At 44.0% G+C, this 19,832-nt stretch overlaps 1 protein-coding gene across 5 annotated transcripts in view; it reads left to right on the top strand.

Moving 5' to 3' along the window:
• The window catches only part of ARHGEF18 (Rho/Rac guanine nucleotide exchange factor 18), a 123,851-nt gene continuing 104,019 nt past the window's right edge, over positions 1 to 19,832 (top strand). For 2 of the 5 annotated variants that reach the window (XM_075611091.1, XM_075611086.1), the window contains exon 1: positions 6,529 to 6,698. In XM_075611091.1, the coding sequence (XP_075467206.1) occupies positions 6,623 to 6,698 (76 nt within the window). In that variant the 5' untranslated portion in view covers positions 6,529 to 6,622. Of the gene's footprint in view, positions 132 to 863; positions 934 to 6,527; positions 6,699 to 19,832 lie in introns of those variants that run through there. The other 3 variants (XM_075611090.1, XM_075611088.1, XM_075611087.1) reach the window with 3 other exon arrangements.

Raw genomic sequence — 19,832 nt, 5'->3', positions numbered from 1 at the left:
GTGATATTTCAGAGGGGACACATTTCAGAGGTGACAGAAGTCCAGATGCCATGGTACCGTCACTGATGCTGTGGACATGTATACAGGGATACACCATCATGGGGAAATTCTCATGGAGTACCTAACCACAGGTAACTTACTGCTACTTGCCAGAGCAGAAGTAACAGTTATATAGCAGATAGAGAAAGCATACCACCTAGCGAGGAGTTAGGATGAGTTATAAGGAGCAGTTGTATTGAGCAATAGGAGGAGTTATAGGGAGAGGTTATATGAGGCAATAGGAGGAGTTATGGGGAGAGGTTATATGGGGCAATAGGAGGAGTTATAGGGAGAGGTTATATGAGGCAATAGGAGGAGTTATGGGGAGCAGTTATATGGGGCAATAAGAGGAGTTATACAGTAAGTAATGGTTATATGGGTCAATAGGAAGAGATACATGGAGTGATTATATGGGGCAATGAGAGGAGTTAGCGAGTGAGCTTATATGGAACAATAGAAGGAGTTATAGGGAGCGGTTATGTGGAGCAATAGGAGGAGTTATATTGAGCAGTTATATGGGGCAATAGGAGTTGTACGGAGAGTTTATAGGTATCAATAGGATGAGTTATAGGGAGCGGTTATATGGGGCAATATGAGGAATTATAGGGAGCACTATGAGCAGTTATAGGAAAGGGTTATATGGAGTAATAGGAGATGTTATATGGAGTAATAGGAGCATTTATATGGAGTAATAGGAGGTTATATGGAGTAATAGGAGGTTATATGGAGTAATAGGAGGAGTCACAATCTGCATCAGGTAAATCATATTTGTAATATTTTGGTACACGGCTGAGAGGTATTCTTTTATTGCAACTTTCATACAGGGCGCTATGTGGGACTGCTGCTGTAGTGTTAACCTGCTGCAATAAGGAACAATCTCTTACCCCAGCTCATGTAAGTTATGTTGTAATCTCTTCGCTGTTAAGGCACTTGCTGTCCTGTGCTAACTTTCACTTCCTGGTGTCCTTGGGTCCCTTTTAAATGTGCTGTAAAGCCGTTTTCTCCTTGTTAGCGAAGCAAGGACTGTGTATTTTATCCTAAAGAAATTAGCCTAAATCCTAAATTGAAATGGCTGCCAAGCAGCAGCCCTGCTCTCTCTCTCTGCTCAGGGGAAATCCTGCGGCCCCCCAAGCCGGTCAGGTCACTATGTCCAGAGAGGAAATACCGGACATATACATGTCCAGTATTGCCTCAAATTTTTTACTGGACTGGCAACCCTAGAGTTACTGTGTGAATACTCTACGGCAGGGTTCGGGCCTATGTAAATAGGAATTCAAATCTAAAACAGCAGGGAAAAACAACAAAAAGGTTGGTTAATCTGCTTTAAATGGTGTCTTAAATGATAAGACTGTTTGCCAGCCCTCAAAGCCACAGGTTAATTGTCCTTTGTGTTTTAGCGAAAATAAAGAGTACAAAATGATTGTACTCCGAAGGAAATTCACTTAATTGCACACCACTAATTAAGATATAACCTTTATTGAATTACTTAAAACATATATTACAGAGTGTGTGTATAACGATGTTAAAAATAAATTAAATCAATTAACAGAGACAGCAGAGTCACCATATGTATAAAGATGGAAATCCTCCTACTAAATAATAATAGTAGGGTAATGGGGACTGATGGTGTAATCAGCCAGGGTAAGACCCCACAGGATTGTGACACAGATGGTAAATTGGTAGTGTTTGCAGTAGGGATAGGTTACACAGTTAATCTGCATGACACAAAAACGGGCTTTCAATGTTTGAAATACAATAAAAATACAAAATGCTCAAATTAGATCTTGATAAACACCTATAAATATAAATTTATGCAAAACCACAGATAATAAAAACAACAGAAAACGAGAAACAATGTCCAAATGGATCAGAACAAAGTAAGCAAAAAAAAGAAATAATAAAGCAATTAAATAGTTCTTTATATAAATCTCTGGTATTGGAAAACCTTGACAAGAGGAGCACATCAGCCTTGAGAAAGCGCGCACGCGCGAAACGGTCGTCGGAGGAGGCTGACTGCACTGCACTGGCTTGTGTCACGTCGAGCCCTGAGTACTACATCACAATTATATATAATAGTTACTGGTTGTGATTGTGGTTAGTGATTCTTAACACCACATAGACTGTACCTGATCTGCATTGAGGAGCAAGACACTATGAGAGCCTGCAACTGACTCATAAGATCGGGAGTACCTGGAACCACTGCCCTTTATTACTTAAGCAGCATGTGGTCTTTTTTGTGTAATCACCTGTATTAACCAGGGGTTATATTGAACTTGCACAGTGTAATCACCTGTATTAACCAGGGGTTATATTGAACTTGCACAGTGTAATCACCTGTATTAACCAGGGGTTATATTGAAATTGCACAGTGTAATCACCTGTATTAACCAGGGGTTATATTAGTTAACTTGCACACATTATATTGCTGCAAGCTTACAGCTTCTAAAACGACTACAGCAATTGACTTAGAGGGGAAACACCTCACCTATTTTTGGCATTCAGATTAAGATACTGATTCTACCCATTGTGGTAGAGTATATTACTAGAGAGTATAGCACAACATACATACCTCATTAGGATTTCACCCTTCAGGGGATTACAATGGGGGTATGATAGAGTGCCACTATACCTATACACACATTGTTATAGGGTGATATATGTGTGCAATCTTGGTTAATGGATCTTATCCCATTTGTGGCTACATGCTAACACTAGCATTTACCACTCAATTAACCCCAGGGGATAGCAGGACCTGACTGGGATATACAGTCACTTATGTTTTGTTTTATGTACACCCATTTATTTTAATCAATATTAATAAAGTATTTTTAATGACTTCAATCTGCCTACTCTGAGTTATAGAGTGCTACTAGCTGAGTTCTTTTTCTCAGGTGTATTATCAGTATATTTCTCAGCACAGCACCATTTCTTACCTCCCTATTACTTAGTTATGACAATCAGCTGAGCAGAGGTTACCATTCCCCTCCCCCCTTCCTTACCTGTATACAAGAGGAGCACAACACAGAAAAATCAAATATAGTGTATTACAACCGCATGTCAAGTAGTGTTAACTACTCACAAACCAAGTGACCCCAACTACGCAATAGCAGATAAGGGCACGGTAGTTGGTGCACGTAGACTGGGGGGCGTTGGCTCCTAATGACGTAACTGGTTAGTCCTCCGGGCACCCGCCCTGCTCTCTCACTGCTCCGAAAGCCACACCTGCCCGACGACCCCTACGCGTTTCGCTTCTAATGTTTTTCAGATAAACTTCAGTAGCTGATCTGCTTGAATCCAGTACTCCCGGGGAAAAGCAAAAGATATTCATTTTGTACAAGATACAAATAAGTAAAATAGTTACTTTAAGGGGAGGATTTAATCTGTCTAAGGAGCTGATAACACTGTCTAAATAATGGGGGGTTTACCCGCTACCGCCATAGAATTTCCTAAACATCTGTGCAGCATTACCTGACACCACATTTTTAAATAGTCTTAAATGTATCAGTGTGGGGTTAACTTGTATATGTCATATTACGTTACTGTCTTACACTCTCATTTAACTGCCCCGCTCCATAAGTTTGTGACAGCATAATCTATTATTAACGTTACTGCAATGCTAGCGGTTCATCACTAGAGGACAGCACTGGACTTCTGTATTGAAAGAAATATTGCTCTTTATATTATCCCCTTCAGTACGGAAGGGGCCTGCGACGCGAAGTGTTTTGCTGACACTTCCAGCACTGCGCTATCATATTCTTGCCGTTAAACTAGACATTTTTATACAGTGGATTAATTTCAAATATGTTTATTTTGGTAGCACTGCCAGGACTTCTACAAAAAGCTGTGTAAGGCCCGTAATATAGTGGGCGCGCTTGCTCTGCCGTGCTTGCGCGGCACTTATAGTTGGCTGTGGATAGCCAGCCGTCCTATACTAGGGCCGCGCGCACGGCAGTGAGCGTGGAGCCGGCCGACAGGGGGGAGACTGGGAAAATAATATTTTCGCACCGCTGCCGCTGAGACTGTAATGTGTGTGTGTGTGTATGTATGTATGTATGTATGTATGTATGTATGTGTGTATGTATGTGTGTATGTGTGTGTGTGTGTGTGTGTGTGTATGTATGTATGTGTGTATGTGTGTGTGTGTGTGTGTGTGTGTGTATGTATGTATGTGTGTGTGTGTGTGTGTATGTGTGTGTATGTATGTGTATATATATTTTTCAAAGTTGCACAATGTTAATAAATAATTTATTCTCACAACATGTCTTTTTTTTAAATGTAAAAATATTATATAACACACACACACACACACACACACACACACACACACACACACACACACACACACACACACACACACACACACACACACACACACACACACACACACACACACACACACACACACACACACACACACACACAGCTTCCCCAGTGACACACAAACACACAGACCACTTCAAAGTGACACACAGTTACCCAGTGACACACACATTGACAGCTTCCAAGTGACACACACACACACACAGTGACTGCTTCCCAGTGACAAACACACACAGAGAGACAGCTACCCAGCGACACACACACACAGTACCCTTCCAAGCCTGTCGCTCAGAGCAGCAGGGACCATACACACAAAAAGTGTGCGTCACATGCACGCGCGCGCCCACTATATTACGGGCCTAAGGCCTCGGGCATGGTCAGCGCTTAGTCGCTGACCCGTGCTGAGGCGCGCTGCTGCTCGGCAGTGAGCCCCTGCAGCCGCAATGAGAGCGGCTTTAGCAGGGGCTCGGACACGCTTCCGCACGCTTGCGGAAGAGTGTGTCTTAACAAATGTTAAGTTTCAGAGCTCGCCGGAGCGCAGGGCCAGTCACGTGAGCGATTCGCCCAATGAGGGCGAACCAGCTCCGTGACGTCACTGGCCCGCCCCCAGACACGCCCACGGACGGCGCGAGCTCTAAGGCCAGGGAAAGCACCGCTTTCCCTGAGCCTCAGCGCGCCTTCACACGGGCGAAGTGTCTATGGACTGAGCCTAAGGCTGCGGCCCCACTAGCGCTGAGCGGGCGGTGCTTGGCGAGGTGACTTGCATATATATATATATATATATATATATATATATATATATATATATGCAAGTCCTCGCTCACGCGATGCGCATGCGGGTATGCGCGTGCACACACGCGCTTAGGTAAATAACATTTTTATACTTTCCCGCTCGCTCAATATTCGGCAATGCCGACCCCCCTCCCCCCGCGCGCGAGCAGATGCAGGACACTCGCCACGCATTTTTTGAGCGCCAGCGCGCTCAGCGCTAACGGGCCCGCAGCCTAATGCGGCAGGCATGAGCTTATAGAGGTTCATATTAAAATGCATAAGAAGCAACAGGTGACACACTGTGTGCTCCTTTGCATGTTATTACCCAGAATCCCGTGCTGCAGTGGAAGCATTGTATGCTAAGAGATAATAGGAAAGACAGGGTTTTAGACCTGCCTGAGACATGCAAATGTACCTACAAGTAGTATTTTATTTGCTGCAACTTTCGGGAGTTTAAACTATGGCAGCCTTCTTTTTTTTTGCCATAACTCAGTGGTTCCCAACCTTTTTTTTACACTGTGCACCCGCTGCTAGAAAATATTTGTTCCTTGAACCCCTAAATTATTCAATCTTTTTTCCGACTCAGCAGACTATTGCTAACAAAACTATTTTATGGATACCAGGCAGTATAGTGTCCTGATCTTATGTGGGGGAACACAAGACGCCAAACTGCACCTCAGTGTGTGCAGACAGCATGGGGGGTATCGCTGTCAATTACAGCGGGAGTTTTCAAAGTCACACCCCACAATGCCTTGCTGCTGTGGATGCAAAGCATTCTGGGAAGTGACTGGAAGCTCATGCTGTAGATGACAGCCATACCCCCCCCCCCCATGCTAAGGTGCAGTTTGGGGCCTTACTAAGTGCACAGTCCCCACACAGGCTCTGGAACACACTGTACTGCTTGGGATCCACCACTTGTTTTTAGTGAAGCCTTTGGAGACACCTCACAAACGCCCTGTTGGGAATCACTGGCATGGAACATATTACGTTTGGATTTGCCGTGGTCTTTTATGAATGTTTAACATTTTTAATTTTTAAATTTTTTTACAAAACTTCAAAAAGTTTACGCCATCTCGATGAGCCGGGTACAAAAATTCCTACTTATAAATGTTCGTTTACTATCAAAAAGGCGTTTCTGGTAAAGATGAGCGAACTTTGGCAATCAGAGCTAACTTTAGCACAATGCTATTGGTTACATTTGGCTCGTCGTGCCGATGGTTCGGAAGCGACGGATTCCAATATTCTGAACGGGCCAGTCTGACAGCATATGGGTTAAATATTTCTCTTTGGCTGAGCATCTCACAGAAGCCAAAACAGGCTGTCAGAGGCTGTAACTCCCCCCTTTAGTCAGTCCCTAATTTGGAGTCATGATGGGATGGATTCCTGTGCTGTTATGGTGCTGATGGATCAGACTGAGCCTGACACCGTGGCCGCACAGCTGGTTGAAATGTCCCTGTGAGAGAGCAGTATCCACCCCTGGCCCATCTCCACAATGTCCGACTCTGTCCTAAACCACTCCTGGCCGTCTTTTTCCAAGCTGTGGATGAAGAGATGGTCGTTTAAAAAAGGTAATAATAAGGACACGGTAGCTGACAACTGACTTTGAAGTTCAGGGAGACATGATAATTGAGGCAGTGTCCCAGCATTGCACGGCCAAACTGTTTGTTTACTGCAGGTAGCAGGGAGGGGACAGACACGGCCAGGAAAGGTGTAGGGCAGGGGTTCTGAACTCCAAGACACCCCAACAGTTCTGAGTTGACTGAGCCACTGATTGAACTGATTGAACCACCTGTGCTGAAGCAGGGATGTACTGAAAACCTGACCTGTTGGGGGGGTCTTGATGACTGGAGTTATGAGCCCCTAGTATAGGGGACAGAGGAAGGACAGTAGCTGGAGACATTGAAAGAGAAAGGGGACAGTCACAGGGAGAAGGAGCAGAAAGAGGGCAAGGGGCCAATGACAGAGAAGTGGGACAGTGACAGTGAGACGGAACAGTGACTGAAAATGCACAGTCACTATGGGATAGAACAGAGGGACATGGGGGCAGTCACAGAGAAAGGGGACAGTCATTAGAAGGAGAATAGGGACAGTCATTAGAAGGAGAAAAGAGAGTCATTAGAAGGAGAAAAGAGAGTCATTAGAAGGAGAAAAGGGACAGTCATTAGAAAGAGAAAAGAGAGTCATTAGAAGGAGAAAAGGGACAGTCATTAGAAGGAGAATAGGGACAGTCATTAGAAGGAGAAAAGAGACAGTCATCAGAAGGAGAAATGGGACAGTCATTAGAAGGAAAAAAGGGACAGTCATTAGAAGGAAAAAAGGGACAGTCATTAGAAAGAGAAAAGAGACAGTCATCAGAAGGAGAAATGGGACAGTCATTAGAAGGAGAAATGGAACAGTCATTAGAAGGAAAAAAGGGACAGTCAGAAGGAGAAAAGAGACAGTCATTAGAAGGAGGACAGGGACAGTCATTATAGGAAGAAAAGAGACAGTCATTAGAAGGAGAAAAGAGAGTCATTAGAAGGAGAAAAGAGAGTCATTAGAAGGAGAAAAGAGAGTCATTAGAAGGAGAAAAGAGAGTCATTAGAAGGAGAAAAGAGAGTCATTAGAAGGAGAAAAGGGACAGTCATTAGAAGGAAAAAAGGGACAGTCATTAGAAAGAGAAAAGAGACAGTCATCAGAAGGAGAAATGGGACAGTCATTAGAAGGAGAAATGGAACAGTCATTAGAAGGAAAAAAGGGACAGTCAGAAGGAGAATAGAGACAGTCATTAGAAGGAGGACAGGGACAGTCATTATAGGGAGAAAAGAGACAGTCATTAGAAGGAGAAATGGGACAGTCATTAGAAAGAGAAAAGAGACAGTCAGAAGGAAAAGGGACAGTCTTTTGAAGGAGAAAAGGGACAGTCATTAGAAGGAGAAATGGGACAGTCATTAGAAGGAGAAAAGGGACAGTCATTAGAAGGAGAAAATGGACAGTCATTAGAAGGAGAAAAGGGACAGTCATTAGAAAGAGAAAAGAGACTGTCATTAGAAGGAGAAAAGGGACAGTCATTAGAAGGAGAAAAGGGACAGCCATTAGAAGGAGAAATGGAACCGTCATTAGAAGGAGAAAATGGACAGTCGTTAGAAGGAGAAAAGGGACAATCATTAGAAGGAGAAAAGGGACAGTCATTAGAAGGAGAAAAGGGACAGTCATTAGAAGAAGAAACAGAACAGTCATTAGAAGGAGAATCGGGGAACGTGACAAAGTGACAGTAAAAAGCAGCAGAGCAGAGGGGATGGAGAAAAGAGACAGTCATTGAGTAGCAGGACAGCCCCTTTACTGTCAAGAGTTTCTATATGACTGGCTAACTGTCACTGCACGGTCACTCCTGACAGGGATGATTCAGGTCCCATCAGCCTGTCCAGTAACCAGTCTCGAGCAAATGATCATCTTTTTTAAGCGGGTCACATACGTCACTGTAACATCCTCCAGTAGTGTTTCAGTGTGATATTTGCTAAAAAAAAAAAAGGACCGTTTCTGCCGAGACTCTTAGAAATAGCAAACTGATTAAGAACTGCTTCACAATTCCGCCCTCAATCACTGCAAAGTTTGGCATCAATATGGCATTCTTCAATCTGTTAGGCACGCACCCCTTACCAGCTCTTATGTGTTGTACATTCTGTGTCACGGAGTCTCTCAAGTTGTCTCTAAAAGTGATAGAAAAGCTGCTACATAGATAAGTGCTTTAACTCTGTTGACAACGGCTGCGATGTTAAACCTTCTCTCGCCTTGTGAATTAGGCACTAAAATTAGATTTCAAGTTCTTGGCTGCAGAATGTTGTTGTTGTTGCTTTGCGGTAGTTTACCACCTTTTTTTGGTTAAGGAACCCTATAATTATATTGTGAAATTCTTGGGAACCCCAACCATCTCTAATAGTGCGTCTGAGATCAGATGCATTGTAAGGAACCCCGACCCTCTCTAATAGTGCGTCTGAGATCAGATGCATTGTAAGGAACCCCGACCCTCTCTAATAGCGCGTCTGAGATCAGATGCATGGTAAGGAACCCCAACCCTCTCTAATAGTACGTCTGAGATCAGATGCATTGTAAGGAACCCCAACCCTCTCTAATAGTGCGTCTGAGATCAGATGCATGGTAAGGAACCCCAACCCTCTCTAATAGCGCGTCTGAGATCAGATGCATGGTAAGGAACCCCAACCCTCTCTAATAGCGTGTCTGAGATCAGATGCATGGTAAGGAACCCCAACCCTCTCTAATAGCGCGTCTGAGATCAGATGCATTGTAAGGAACCCCAACCCTCTCTAATAGCGTGTTTGAGATCAGATGCATTGTAAGGAACCCCAACCCCCTCTAACAGCATGTCTGAGATCAGATGCATTGTAAGGAACCCCAACCCTCTCTAATAGCGTGTCTAAGACTAGATGCATTGTAAGGAACCCCAAGCCTCTCTAATAGTGTGTCTGAGATCAGATGTATTGTAAATTCGTCTGTATTTTGTACAATTTTCAAAGACTGAACCTCTGATTGAACCACCTGGGCTGAAGCAGGGACTGATCGAGCCACCTGTGCTGAATCAGAGATATTCTTAAAATCTGACCTGTTGGGGAGGCTTGAGGACTGGATGTGAGCCCCCCTGGATTAAGCGTCTCCCTTATCCTATACATGTGTGTGTTTAAAGGTGACATTACCCGTATAGCTGGCTGAAAAACAATATTTAACAGAGAACGTATCAATCTCATTGTCTTCTATAAACACATCTAACCACGTTTAAAGCAAACACATGGCTGCTTTTGTTTAATTGGAAATAAGGCACCATTTATTTTTTGTGCTTCTGATTGGGGGAGTATTTGCAGACCAAGTGTTTTGTTTTTTTACCGTTTGAAGAATAAGAAATGGGGATGCCCACCTAAGGCTGGGGCCATAGAGGGGTGAGGAGTTCCGAGCCGCGCTGACGCTGAGGCTCGCCTGCTGAAATCTGCGCGATTTCATGCCCATGCAGGCGAGCCAGCGGACGCTATCGGAGGCGGGCGGAGACTGGGGGAGGCGGGGCAGTGACGTCGCTGGGCCAATTGCCCGCGACGCACCGACGTCGACGTCACGGCGCCGTGACGTTGACGCAGCTCCGTGCTGATTGGATGTTTTCAGCCGACAGCGCGCTGAAAAACAGCTTGGCTGTCGGCTAAAAACTCAAGCGCCTCAGCACGCCTGCGGACGCTCGCGTGAGACCCCTCTCAAGGCAGCCTCATTGAGGATGCAGGGGCTCAGCGCGGAGCGTCCGCATGGCTCAGCGCGGCCTGTCCTTCTATGGACTCGGCCTTAGGCCTCGGTCCCGCTGCGCTCGTTGGCGCGGGCGGCGGGTCGCGAGTTCCCCACCAGCAGGGGAATCCTCACGAGCCGGTCCCGGTCCCCCCTGGCGGCACAGCTGATTACACGCTGTAGCGCGTCAGCCGCTGGAGACACCACAGAATGGTGTTTTCTAGCGTTGACGCGTGACGTGTGTGGCTGTGAGCCAATGGGGAGGGGAGGCTTCGGGAGGAGGAGAGGCTTCGGGGAGCGGGGAGGAGTGTGGAGTGAAAGCAGGTGAGTGCCTTTCTCTGTGTGTGTGTCTGAGTGCGTGCCTGTCTGTGTGTGTATGTGTCTGAGTGCGTGAGTGCCTGTCTGTGTGTGTGTGTGCCCGAGTGCCTGCCTCTGTCTGTGTGTGTGTGTGTGTATGAGTGCGTGAGTGCCTGCCTGTGTGTGCGCGCGTGTGTGTGTGTATGAGTGCGTGAGTGCCTGCCTGTGTGTGTGTGTGCGCGTGTATGAATGAGTGCCTGCGTGTGTGTGTTTAAACTTACCTTCCAGCTCCAGCCCGAGTCCGTGGAGGGAGGGGGGGGAGAGTAGCGGGTCCCTCCGCTCAAGCCACGCCCCCCCTCCCTGTCAAACCGCCCACCTCCCGCCCACCTCCCGATCAAACCGCCCACCTCCCGATCAAACCTCCCACCTCCCGCTCCGGCTCCCGCTCCCTACAGACCGCAGATCGCGGTCTGTGTATCTCAGCGCACCGCCTGTCAGCAGCGCAGGTGCGCTGACTCTGGGAGCGGGGCCTTAGCCATACTGTATATATCTGCTTGGTGCTTGCAGAAACTGTATCTGCTCACATATGTCACTTACTTGAAAGTTAATGGCCCATCAGTCTTTAGAAAAAGAATAACTTTATTTCATTAAATCAAGGTTTCGATGTTATCATACACATTCACAGGGCAGCCAACATGGGGGTGGGAGGGGGGAGCTGGGACAACTGCCCCAGGACTGGTGGCTGCGGAAGGCCGGCCAGCCAGTTCTGGCCAGAGGTCAAGCCCAACTTCTGTATCTGGTTGCCAGGCCTCTGATTGCCACCGGGACCCGGCACTTCCCAGCTGTAGTGGGCCTCTCCTGCCTGGACTGCCTCTCCCCCGCCGGGCCTCTCTTTTTCCTGCTGAGCCTGCCTCTCCTGCCGGTGCACACCGGATGCTGCACCCGTCCAGACGTCAGGCCCAGCGGGTAGTTATAGTGTGTGTATTGTAGAGGGGTAATTATTGTGTGTGTATTGTGTGTGTGTATGTGTGTGTGGGGGTTAATTATTGTGAGGATGATTATCGTGGGGAATAGTATGGGTATTCGGGGGGATTGTGTGGAATTGTAATTGTGTGTGTATGTTTGGGGGAAAGGGAGACTTGTATGTGTGGCATGGGGGAAGGGGAGAATGAGTGTGAGTTGTTGGGGGGTTGAGAGAATGGGATTGAGTGAGATGGGGTCATTGACTGATTTCGGAGGGGAGAGTGTGAGAGGAGAGAGGTGGGGTAAGAGAGAAGAGCGGGAGTGAGAGAGAGAGGTGGGGGAGTGAGGGGAAGAGTGAGAGAGGGGGGTGGCAGAGTGAAGTAGGGAGAGGAGGGAGGTATGGGAGTTAGATAGAAAGAGAGGGAGATGAGTAGTAGGGGAGTGAGAGAGGAAGAGGTTGAGAGGGGGAGGTGGGGGAGCTAGAGAGGGCAGAGTTTGGGGAGTGAGAGAGGAAGAGTGAGTGAGGGGGAGAGTGAGTGAAAGAGGGGGAAGAGTGAGCGACAGAGCGGGGAGAGAAATACATGGGGAGAGCGGGGGGGGGGGGGGGGAGGGAATAGAGGGAGGTGAGAGCAAGGTGGTTTGAAAGAGGGGGGGGGGCACTTGCAAGGCCGCCGACATTGGGTAGGGAACCAGGTAGAAACTCTATTCTTGGGCCCTGGGAAAGGTGTCAGTGGCGCTGCACCTGCATCAGGACCCTTAGCCCATCCTGTACTTATCAGAGAGACAATAAAGATAAGGGGATGGGGGGAGAGGGGGCTTTGCCTGTGTAAACTTTTGTTGAACCCAGTGACATCAGATAGAAAGAAGCAGCCAAAATAAATGAAACCACCATCAAATCTCCACTCACCATCTTTATAAATTAACCTTAATAAAATGATTTAAAGATGTTGGTAAAAAAATTATGGCAAAAGTACTATTGATTAAAAAATACATATGTGTCAGATTTTGGTAAATTTAAAAAAAAAATGCATCAATCACCAAGGAGCAATCCATGTAATATCATACATTACATAGTTACATAGTAGATGAGGTTGAAAAAAGACATGCGTCCATCAAGTTCAACCTATGCTAAATTTAGACAACAGATACTTTGTCCTATATCTATACTTACTTATTGATCCAGAGGAAGGCAAATAAAAAACCCCCAGTGTCATATCATCCAATGATATCCCATAATGGGGAAAATAAATTCCTTCCTGACTCCAAGAACTGGCAATCGGATTATTCCCTGGATCAACATCCTTCTCATGTTTACTTATTTGGTATATCCCTGTACACCTTTCCTCCCTAAAAAGATGTCCAACCTCTTTTTGTACAAATCTATTGTATCTGCCATCACAGTCTCCATGGGTAATGAATTCCACATTTTAACTGCCCTTACTGTAAAGAACCCTTTCCTTTGTTGCTGGTGAAATCTCCTTTCCTCCAACTTTAAGGAATGACCCGAGTCCTTTGTATTGCCCTTGGGATGAATAGTCCTTTTGAAAGCTCCTTGTACTGTTCCCAAATATATTTGTATATAGTTATCATATCTTCTCTTAGACGCCTCTTTTCTAATGTAAATAAATCTAATTTAGCTAGCCTCTCCTCATAAGTTAGATTGTCCATTCCCTTTATTAATTTGGTGGCTCTTCTCTGCACTCTCTCAAGTTCCATAATGTCTTTTCTAAGGAGTGGTGCCCAAAATTGTACTCCATATTCAAGGTGTGGTCTTACTAATGCTTTGTAAAGGGGCATAATTATGTTTACTTCCCTTCCATCCATTGCTCATTTAATACAAGGTAAGCTCTTGTTTGCCTTTGCAGCTACTGCATGACTTTGGGCACTATTGCTAAGCCTGCTGTCTACAAGCACTCCTAAATCCTTCTCCATCAAGGATTCCCCCAATTTATCCCCATTTAATTTGTAAGTCGTCTGTTTATTCTTGCTTCCAAATGCATAACCTTACATTTATCTGTATTAAACCTCATCTGCCATTTACCTGCCCAAGTTTCCAGTCTCTCCAAATCCTTCTGGAGAGAAATTACGACCTGCTCTGATTCTATTACCTTACCCAATTTAGTATCATCAGCAAAGATGGAGACTTTGCTCTCGATGCCAACCTCAAGGTCATTAATAAACAAGGTAAAAAGCAAAGGTACCAATACTGATCCCTGAGGTACTCCACTCACGACTTTAGCCCAACCTGAAAAAGTTCCATTTATGACAACCCTCTGTTGTCTGTCCTTCAACCAGTTTTCAATCCAGCTGCATATATTTTTACGGAGTCCAATTTGCTTTATTTTGTACACCAACCTCTTGTGTGGAACCGTATCAAAAGCCTTTGCAAAAAGTAGGCCACATCAACTGCATTACCCTGATCTAAATTCCTACTTACCTCCTCAAAGAAACAAATAAGGTTAGTTTGGCATGACCTATCCTTCATAAATCCATGCTGACTATTACTAATAATTTTGTTTTCCATTAGATATTCCTGAATATTATCCCGTATTAAACCTTCAAGTAGTTTTCTCACTATTGAAGTCAGGCTTACAGGTTTGTAATTCCCCGGTTGTGGTCTAGCTCCCTTTTTAAATATAGGCACCACATCTGCTTTACACTAATCTTGTTGTACTGAGCCTGTGGAAATGGAGTCCTTGAATATTAAATGTAATTGGTTTGGCTATTACTGAACTTAACTCCTTGAGAACTCTGGGATGTATGCCATTGGGGCCAGGTGTCTTATTTACTTAAATTTTTTCAAGCCACCTATGAACTTCTTTCTCAGTTAACCAATTGTTCCTTAATATGGAGGTTGTGGCTTCCTCCTGCGGCACTACTATTGAAATTGATTCTTTCCTGGTAAACACAGAGGCAAAGAATTTATTTAATACCTCTGCTTTTTCCTTATCTCCAATTATCTGCCTGCCCATCTCATACTGAAAGGGTCCTATATTTTCTTTTCTCATTTTATTGTTATTAAGTACTTAAAGAACTTTTAGGGTTGACCTTACTTTCTATTGCAATCCTTTTTTCATTATCCATTTTTACTAATTTGATTGCCCTTTTGCAATTTTTGTTACATTCCTTATAATTCTGATATGATGCCTCCGTCTCTTCTGACGTAAATAATCTAAACGCCTTCCTCTTCTTGTCCATTTCCTCCCCTACCTGTTTATTTAGCCACATTTGTTTTTACTTATTTCTTTTATACTTCTTTCCCAATGGTATACACTGATAAGTTTGCTTTTCTAACAATGTTTTAAAGACTGTCCATTTATCTTCTACATTGTTCCCTGCAAAACATCATCCCAGTGTAGATTAATCCTCAATTTATTAAATCTGCTTTTTTAAAGTTTAAGGTCTTTGTTGAACCCAAGTAATCTGTTTTTTGATCATTTATTTCAAATGAGACCATGTTATGATCACTGTTACCCAAATGTTCCAGGATTTGAATATTTGCTATTACTTCTACATTGTCTGATATGACCAAATCCAGTATTGCCCCTCTCCTGGTTGGTTCTTCAATAATTTGGGTCATATAATTGTCTTTAAGCACCCCCAAAAAGCATGTTTCCTTTTGTTGTAATGCTAATCTCATTGCCCCAGTCTATATCTGGATAATTAAAATCACCCATTATGCAAACATGACCTAGTTTTGATGCCTACTCCATTTGCAAAAGTATTTTAGCTTCCTCAATCTCACAGATATTTGGTGGTTTATAGCATATCCCTACAAACATTTTCTTTATAATTTTACCTCCACTGCTCATTTCTATCCACAAGGTCTCTACATTTTCATCATTCCCTTCATAAACATCTTCCCTTTTAATAGGTTTTAGATCCAGTTTAACATATAAGCATACTCCACCTCCTCTTCTTTTTGCTCGATCCTTCCGAAAAAGGGAATAACCCTCTAAATTAACTGCCCAGTCATGAGTTTCATCCCACCATGTTTCAGTAATGCCTATGATATCATACTGCTCCCTTGCAGCTATTAATTCAAGCTCCCCAATTTTATCTGTCAGGCTTGTTGCATTTGCAAGCATGCATTTAAGTTTTTTTTCAGCCCGTACTATTATCTTATCTGCTCTTTCCTTTCTGCGCCAATTTGGTTTAGTCTTTAGAAGTTTTTTTTAGTATTATCTGTATTTACTATGGTCTCTCGCTGCTTGTAAAACTCGCACTTGCCCCCATTATACATACATAACCCCTTGTTTCCTCATCTATTCTATTTAGTTAGTTATCTGTTTCATTCCCCTCCCCCCTCCATCCTAGTTTAAAATCTCCTCCAACCTTTTTAGCATTCTCCCCCCCAGTACAGAAGATGCTTCATTGAGGTGCAATCCGTCCCTATGATATAAATGTCACCTCTCGGAAAAGGAGTCCCAGTGCTCTAAAAACAAAAACCATCCTTCCTACACCCCTTTCTTAGCCATGCATTTACCTCCCTAATCTCCGACTGTCTCCCTGCGGTAGCGCATGGCACTGGTAGTATTTCAGAAAATACTATCTTGGAGGTCCTTGCCTTAAACTTTTGGCCTAGATCCCTGAAATTATTTTTTAGGACCCTCCATCTTTCTTTAACTTTGTCATTGGTGCCAACATGTACCAAGACCGCCGGGTCAATCCCAGCCCCTTCCAACAATATGTCTACCCGGTCCACAATGTGCCGAACCCGAGCACCCGGGAGACAAGAAACTGTTCGAGTCTTGCGGTTATGGCAACAGATTGCCCGATCTACCTTCCTAATAATGGAGTCCCCTACCACCACAATCTTTCTTGATATCTGAGCATCCTGAGTAACCTCTGTGCTGGAGGAACTATTCCCCTGGCTGCTAGAGGAATTAGTCTCCCCCAGCCTTGCCATTTCTGCCCTGACACTCCCAATATCTTCACTCAAGATGGCAAATCTATTGGGATGGGTCAACACAGAACTGGTCTGCCTCTCCCTGTTGCCCCTGCTTCACCTTCTAACTGTCACCCAGCTACCTACCTGCTCCTCACTAACAGCCCCACCATCTGCACCACTAGTTGAAGCAAGGGCCTGCTCATGTGGGCTTTTTTGATATAAATCAGTTCTGTAGTATTAGATAATACTTACTGCATTTTTTTAAATTAATTTCTTAAAGAGTGAATCCAAGCATCTCGTTAAAATATATATATATATTTTTGTTTGTTTTAATATATTTAGCCTTTGATTACCTTTATTGAAAACTAATTACCTAAGCGTCCAATCGATTAATTCTCCCGTAATCGATCAGCAAAGATCCTGCTTCCCAGGGTTCACTAAATGGCTGCCTTTCAGTTTCAATCAATCCATTAGTCAGTGTAACTTAGCAGCTACAATATATCCATATATTACTAAGGTAACATTATCTATTGTTACAGTTTGCAGCTCCAACAGCTGGGAATATTGGCAACAAAGTATCACAAATAGGAAAGTGTTGCAAAGATCTTGCACTGCTGGGGAGGTGCGCTAAACCTGCTATAGAAATAAAAGGATGCTCATTATATTAAAACTCATTAAAAATGGCATTAAGAGTAGGATAATAATAAATAAATAATGCCGTACGTTATCTAATACTACAGAACTGATTTATTAAATAAAAATAAAAAACCTGTGTAGGATATTGCTCGGATTGCTGATTTAATGCCATTTTAATGAGTTTTAATATACTGAGCATCCTTTGATTTATATAGCAGGCTATAGCCACCTCCCAAGCAGTGCAAGGTATATGCAACTCTTTCCTGTTTGTGATAATTTGTTGCAACTGTTCCCAGCAGTTTGAGCTGTAAACTGTAACAATAGATAATGTTACTGTAGTAATATAAGGATACATTGTAGCTGCTAAGTTACACTGACTGAAGTATTGATTGAAACTGCAAGGCGGCCATTACGTGAACCCAGAGGATCAGGATCTTTGCTGATCCATCACAGTTAAATTAATCGATTGGCAGCTTAGGTAATTTTTCATTAAAGGTAATCAAAGGCTGCATATATTTAAAAAAAAAAAAATATTTTTTTTTTAAGTGCCACTTGGATTGCCTCTTTAACGGGATTTATACGTGTCACTGCCATTAGTGCACATTGGTCCTAGGTGGGACTTCACCTTTAAAGAGACACACTGTTTATCCCCAAGTTATCTTGTGAATGAACTCTCAGCTCCCCTGACTATAAACATTCACTCACAGGCTCAGAACCAGCCCCATGAATTAAGAGGGACCCTTTTTGGCAGCCCATGAAAGCTGAGCAGGAAGAATCAGAGCTGGTTCTGCTTCTGCATTGTATATATATAGCACTATAAACAGAAGGCGTGTGTATTGGAGACAGGAGGATGAGGGAAGGAGTGATGGATTCAGCCGGAGGAGACTGGTTTAGGGTTGAGTGAAGGCAGATAGAGGCTGGGGGTAGACAGATATAAAGCATCTGGTTACCCAGGCCAGTGCACGGATCGTGTGAGGCACCTATGAACACCAGAAAGGGAGGAGATGTAGTGGGGACCCCATGAATGTCTATAGGGTCAAATCATTTCTTGTAAAGGGGGATTTCATTAGAGTCTATGGGGTCAAATAATTTCTTCCAGCGGGGGATCCCATAAATATGTATCAATGAATTCCAAAGAGGAGGTGCGGTGTAGTGGATAAGGTGCTGGTCTTGGCAGAGTCAAGCACCAAACGTATGGTTTGACGATTCCACACCAGAAGTGGCTTCGCAAGCATCCCTGGCACCCTCTTGTACAGCGCGGCACATGTTGGCGTGTATCCTATAATCGAAGATACAAAAAAAAGTATTCGTGAGGTGGCTAAATACAAGAAACCCATAGCCTGTCAAACAAGCCTGCTCTTTGGACCCCATTATAAAAAGCGGTGATGAAGAAAAGGATTTATTAACAAAGACCCCTTAACCCCATCAGTGCCAGAGAGGCCAGCAACGCATTACAGGCCCCTCTGGTACTGATGGGGTTAACAATCAAATAAAAGCAATATGTTTGCAAAGCATTTTTAAAAAGTAGTGGAAACTCCCTTGCTCCCACCACCTCAGGGCGTGTTTGCTTTAAAGAGCAATGCATGTGCCCTTTTTCATTATTATTTTGTTACACAGGTTTGAAGCAGGCAGTCTCCGGAGCTGAACCCCCTTCATTTCAACTCCGGGGGGACCCCCTGGTTCCTGACATACCTACCTCCAAAGGGGGTGCCGGTATCTCGTCAAAGTTTAAAGCTCCCGCGTCACGCGGGCCAATAGGAAGCTGAACCGGATGACGTCACGGTTTCCTATTGGACCGCAGGGCACGAAAGCTTTGAGCACCCCAGCTACCAGCACCGCCTATGCAGATCTGTATCTTCCGAAGCAGGGGGTCCCCGAAATTAATTGGGTTTAGCTCTGGAGACACTCTGCTTCAATCCTACAGTATGTAGGGAAAACAAATCTGCAATTTTTAAAAAAAAAATCACATGCTTGAATTGTCTCTTTAAAAGAATTCCCCAGTGATTCATCCTGACTATAAAACATGAAGACTGTAAAAATGACTCTAAATATTATTGTTTCTTCTGTGGAGGGACCTGAAAGAATAAAACAGTCAGTACATAACATAAAATCTGCACAAACCCATAGGTTTATCACTTAAGATCTTTAAAAAAAAAAAAAAATGTATATATATTTTTACGGCACCTACAATTTATTACCCTTTCTTGTCCCCATTAACTGGAATAACACTGGTGTTTTTTTCTGAACAAGTCTAAAAAAGGCCTTGTTACAGGTGAGATAAACTCAACATAATTTGGGGGCAATACACACAATAAAAGAACTTGTAAGAATGAAAGTATCATTCCCATTCCTGGGACACTTACTGGTGAAGTTACCGGTATTACCTCCTGGTTTTTAAAGGGGATTTAAATGGCCGTCCAATAGGAAGACACAACCCACGATGTCGCCGCTTCCTATTGGGCCACAACATTTTCCAGCCATTTTTATTCCCCCAGGGGAGATTTAAGCCCTGTAACTTAACTGGTAGGTATTCCCAGTCAATGCACCACTGACCCACATTAATTGCTAAGGTCAGTTAACACAGGGATGCAGTGTAATAATCCGCACTTAGTGAATCCAGTCCATAATGTGATGGAACTAGTAGGTACACAACACA

The sequence above is a fragment of the Ascaphus truei genome, chromosome 8 (genome assembly GCF_040206685.1).
Source record: "Ascaphus truei isolate aAscTru1 chromosome 8, aAscTru1.hap1, whole genome shotgun sequence".
Classification (NCBI taxonomy): domain Eukaryota; kingdom Metazoa; phylum Chordata; class Amphibia; order Anura; family Ascaphidae; genus Ascaphus; species Ascaphus truei.
Note: the sequence above shows the minus strand (reverse complement) of the source record. Positions and strands in the feature narration are given on the sequence as shown.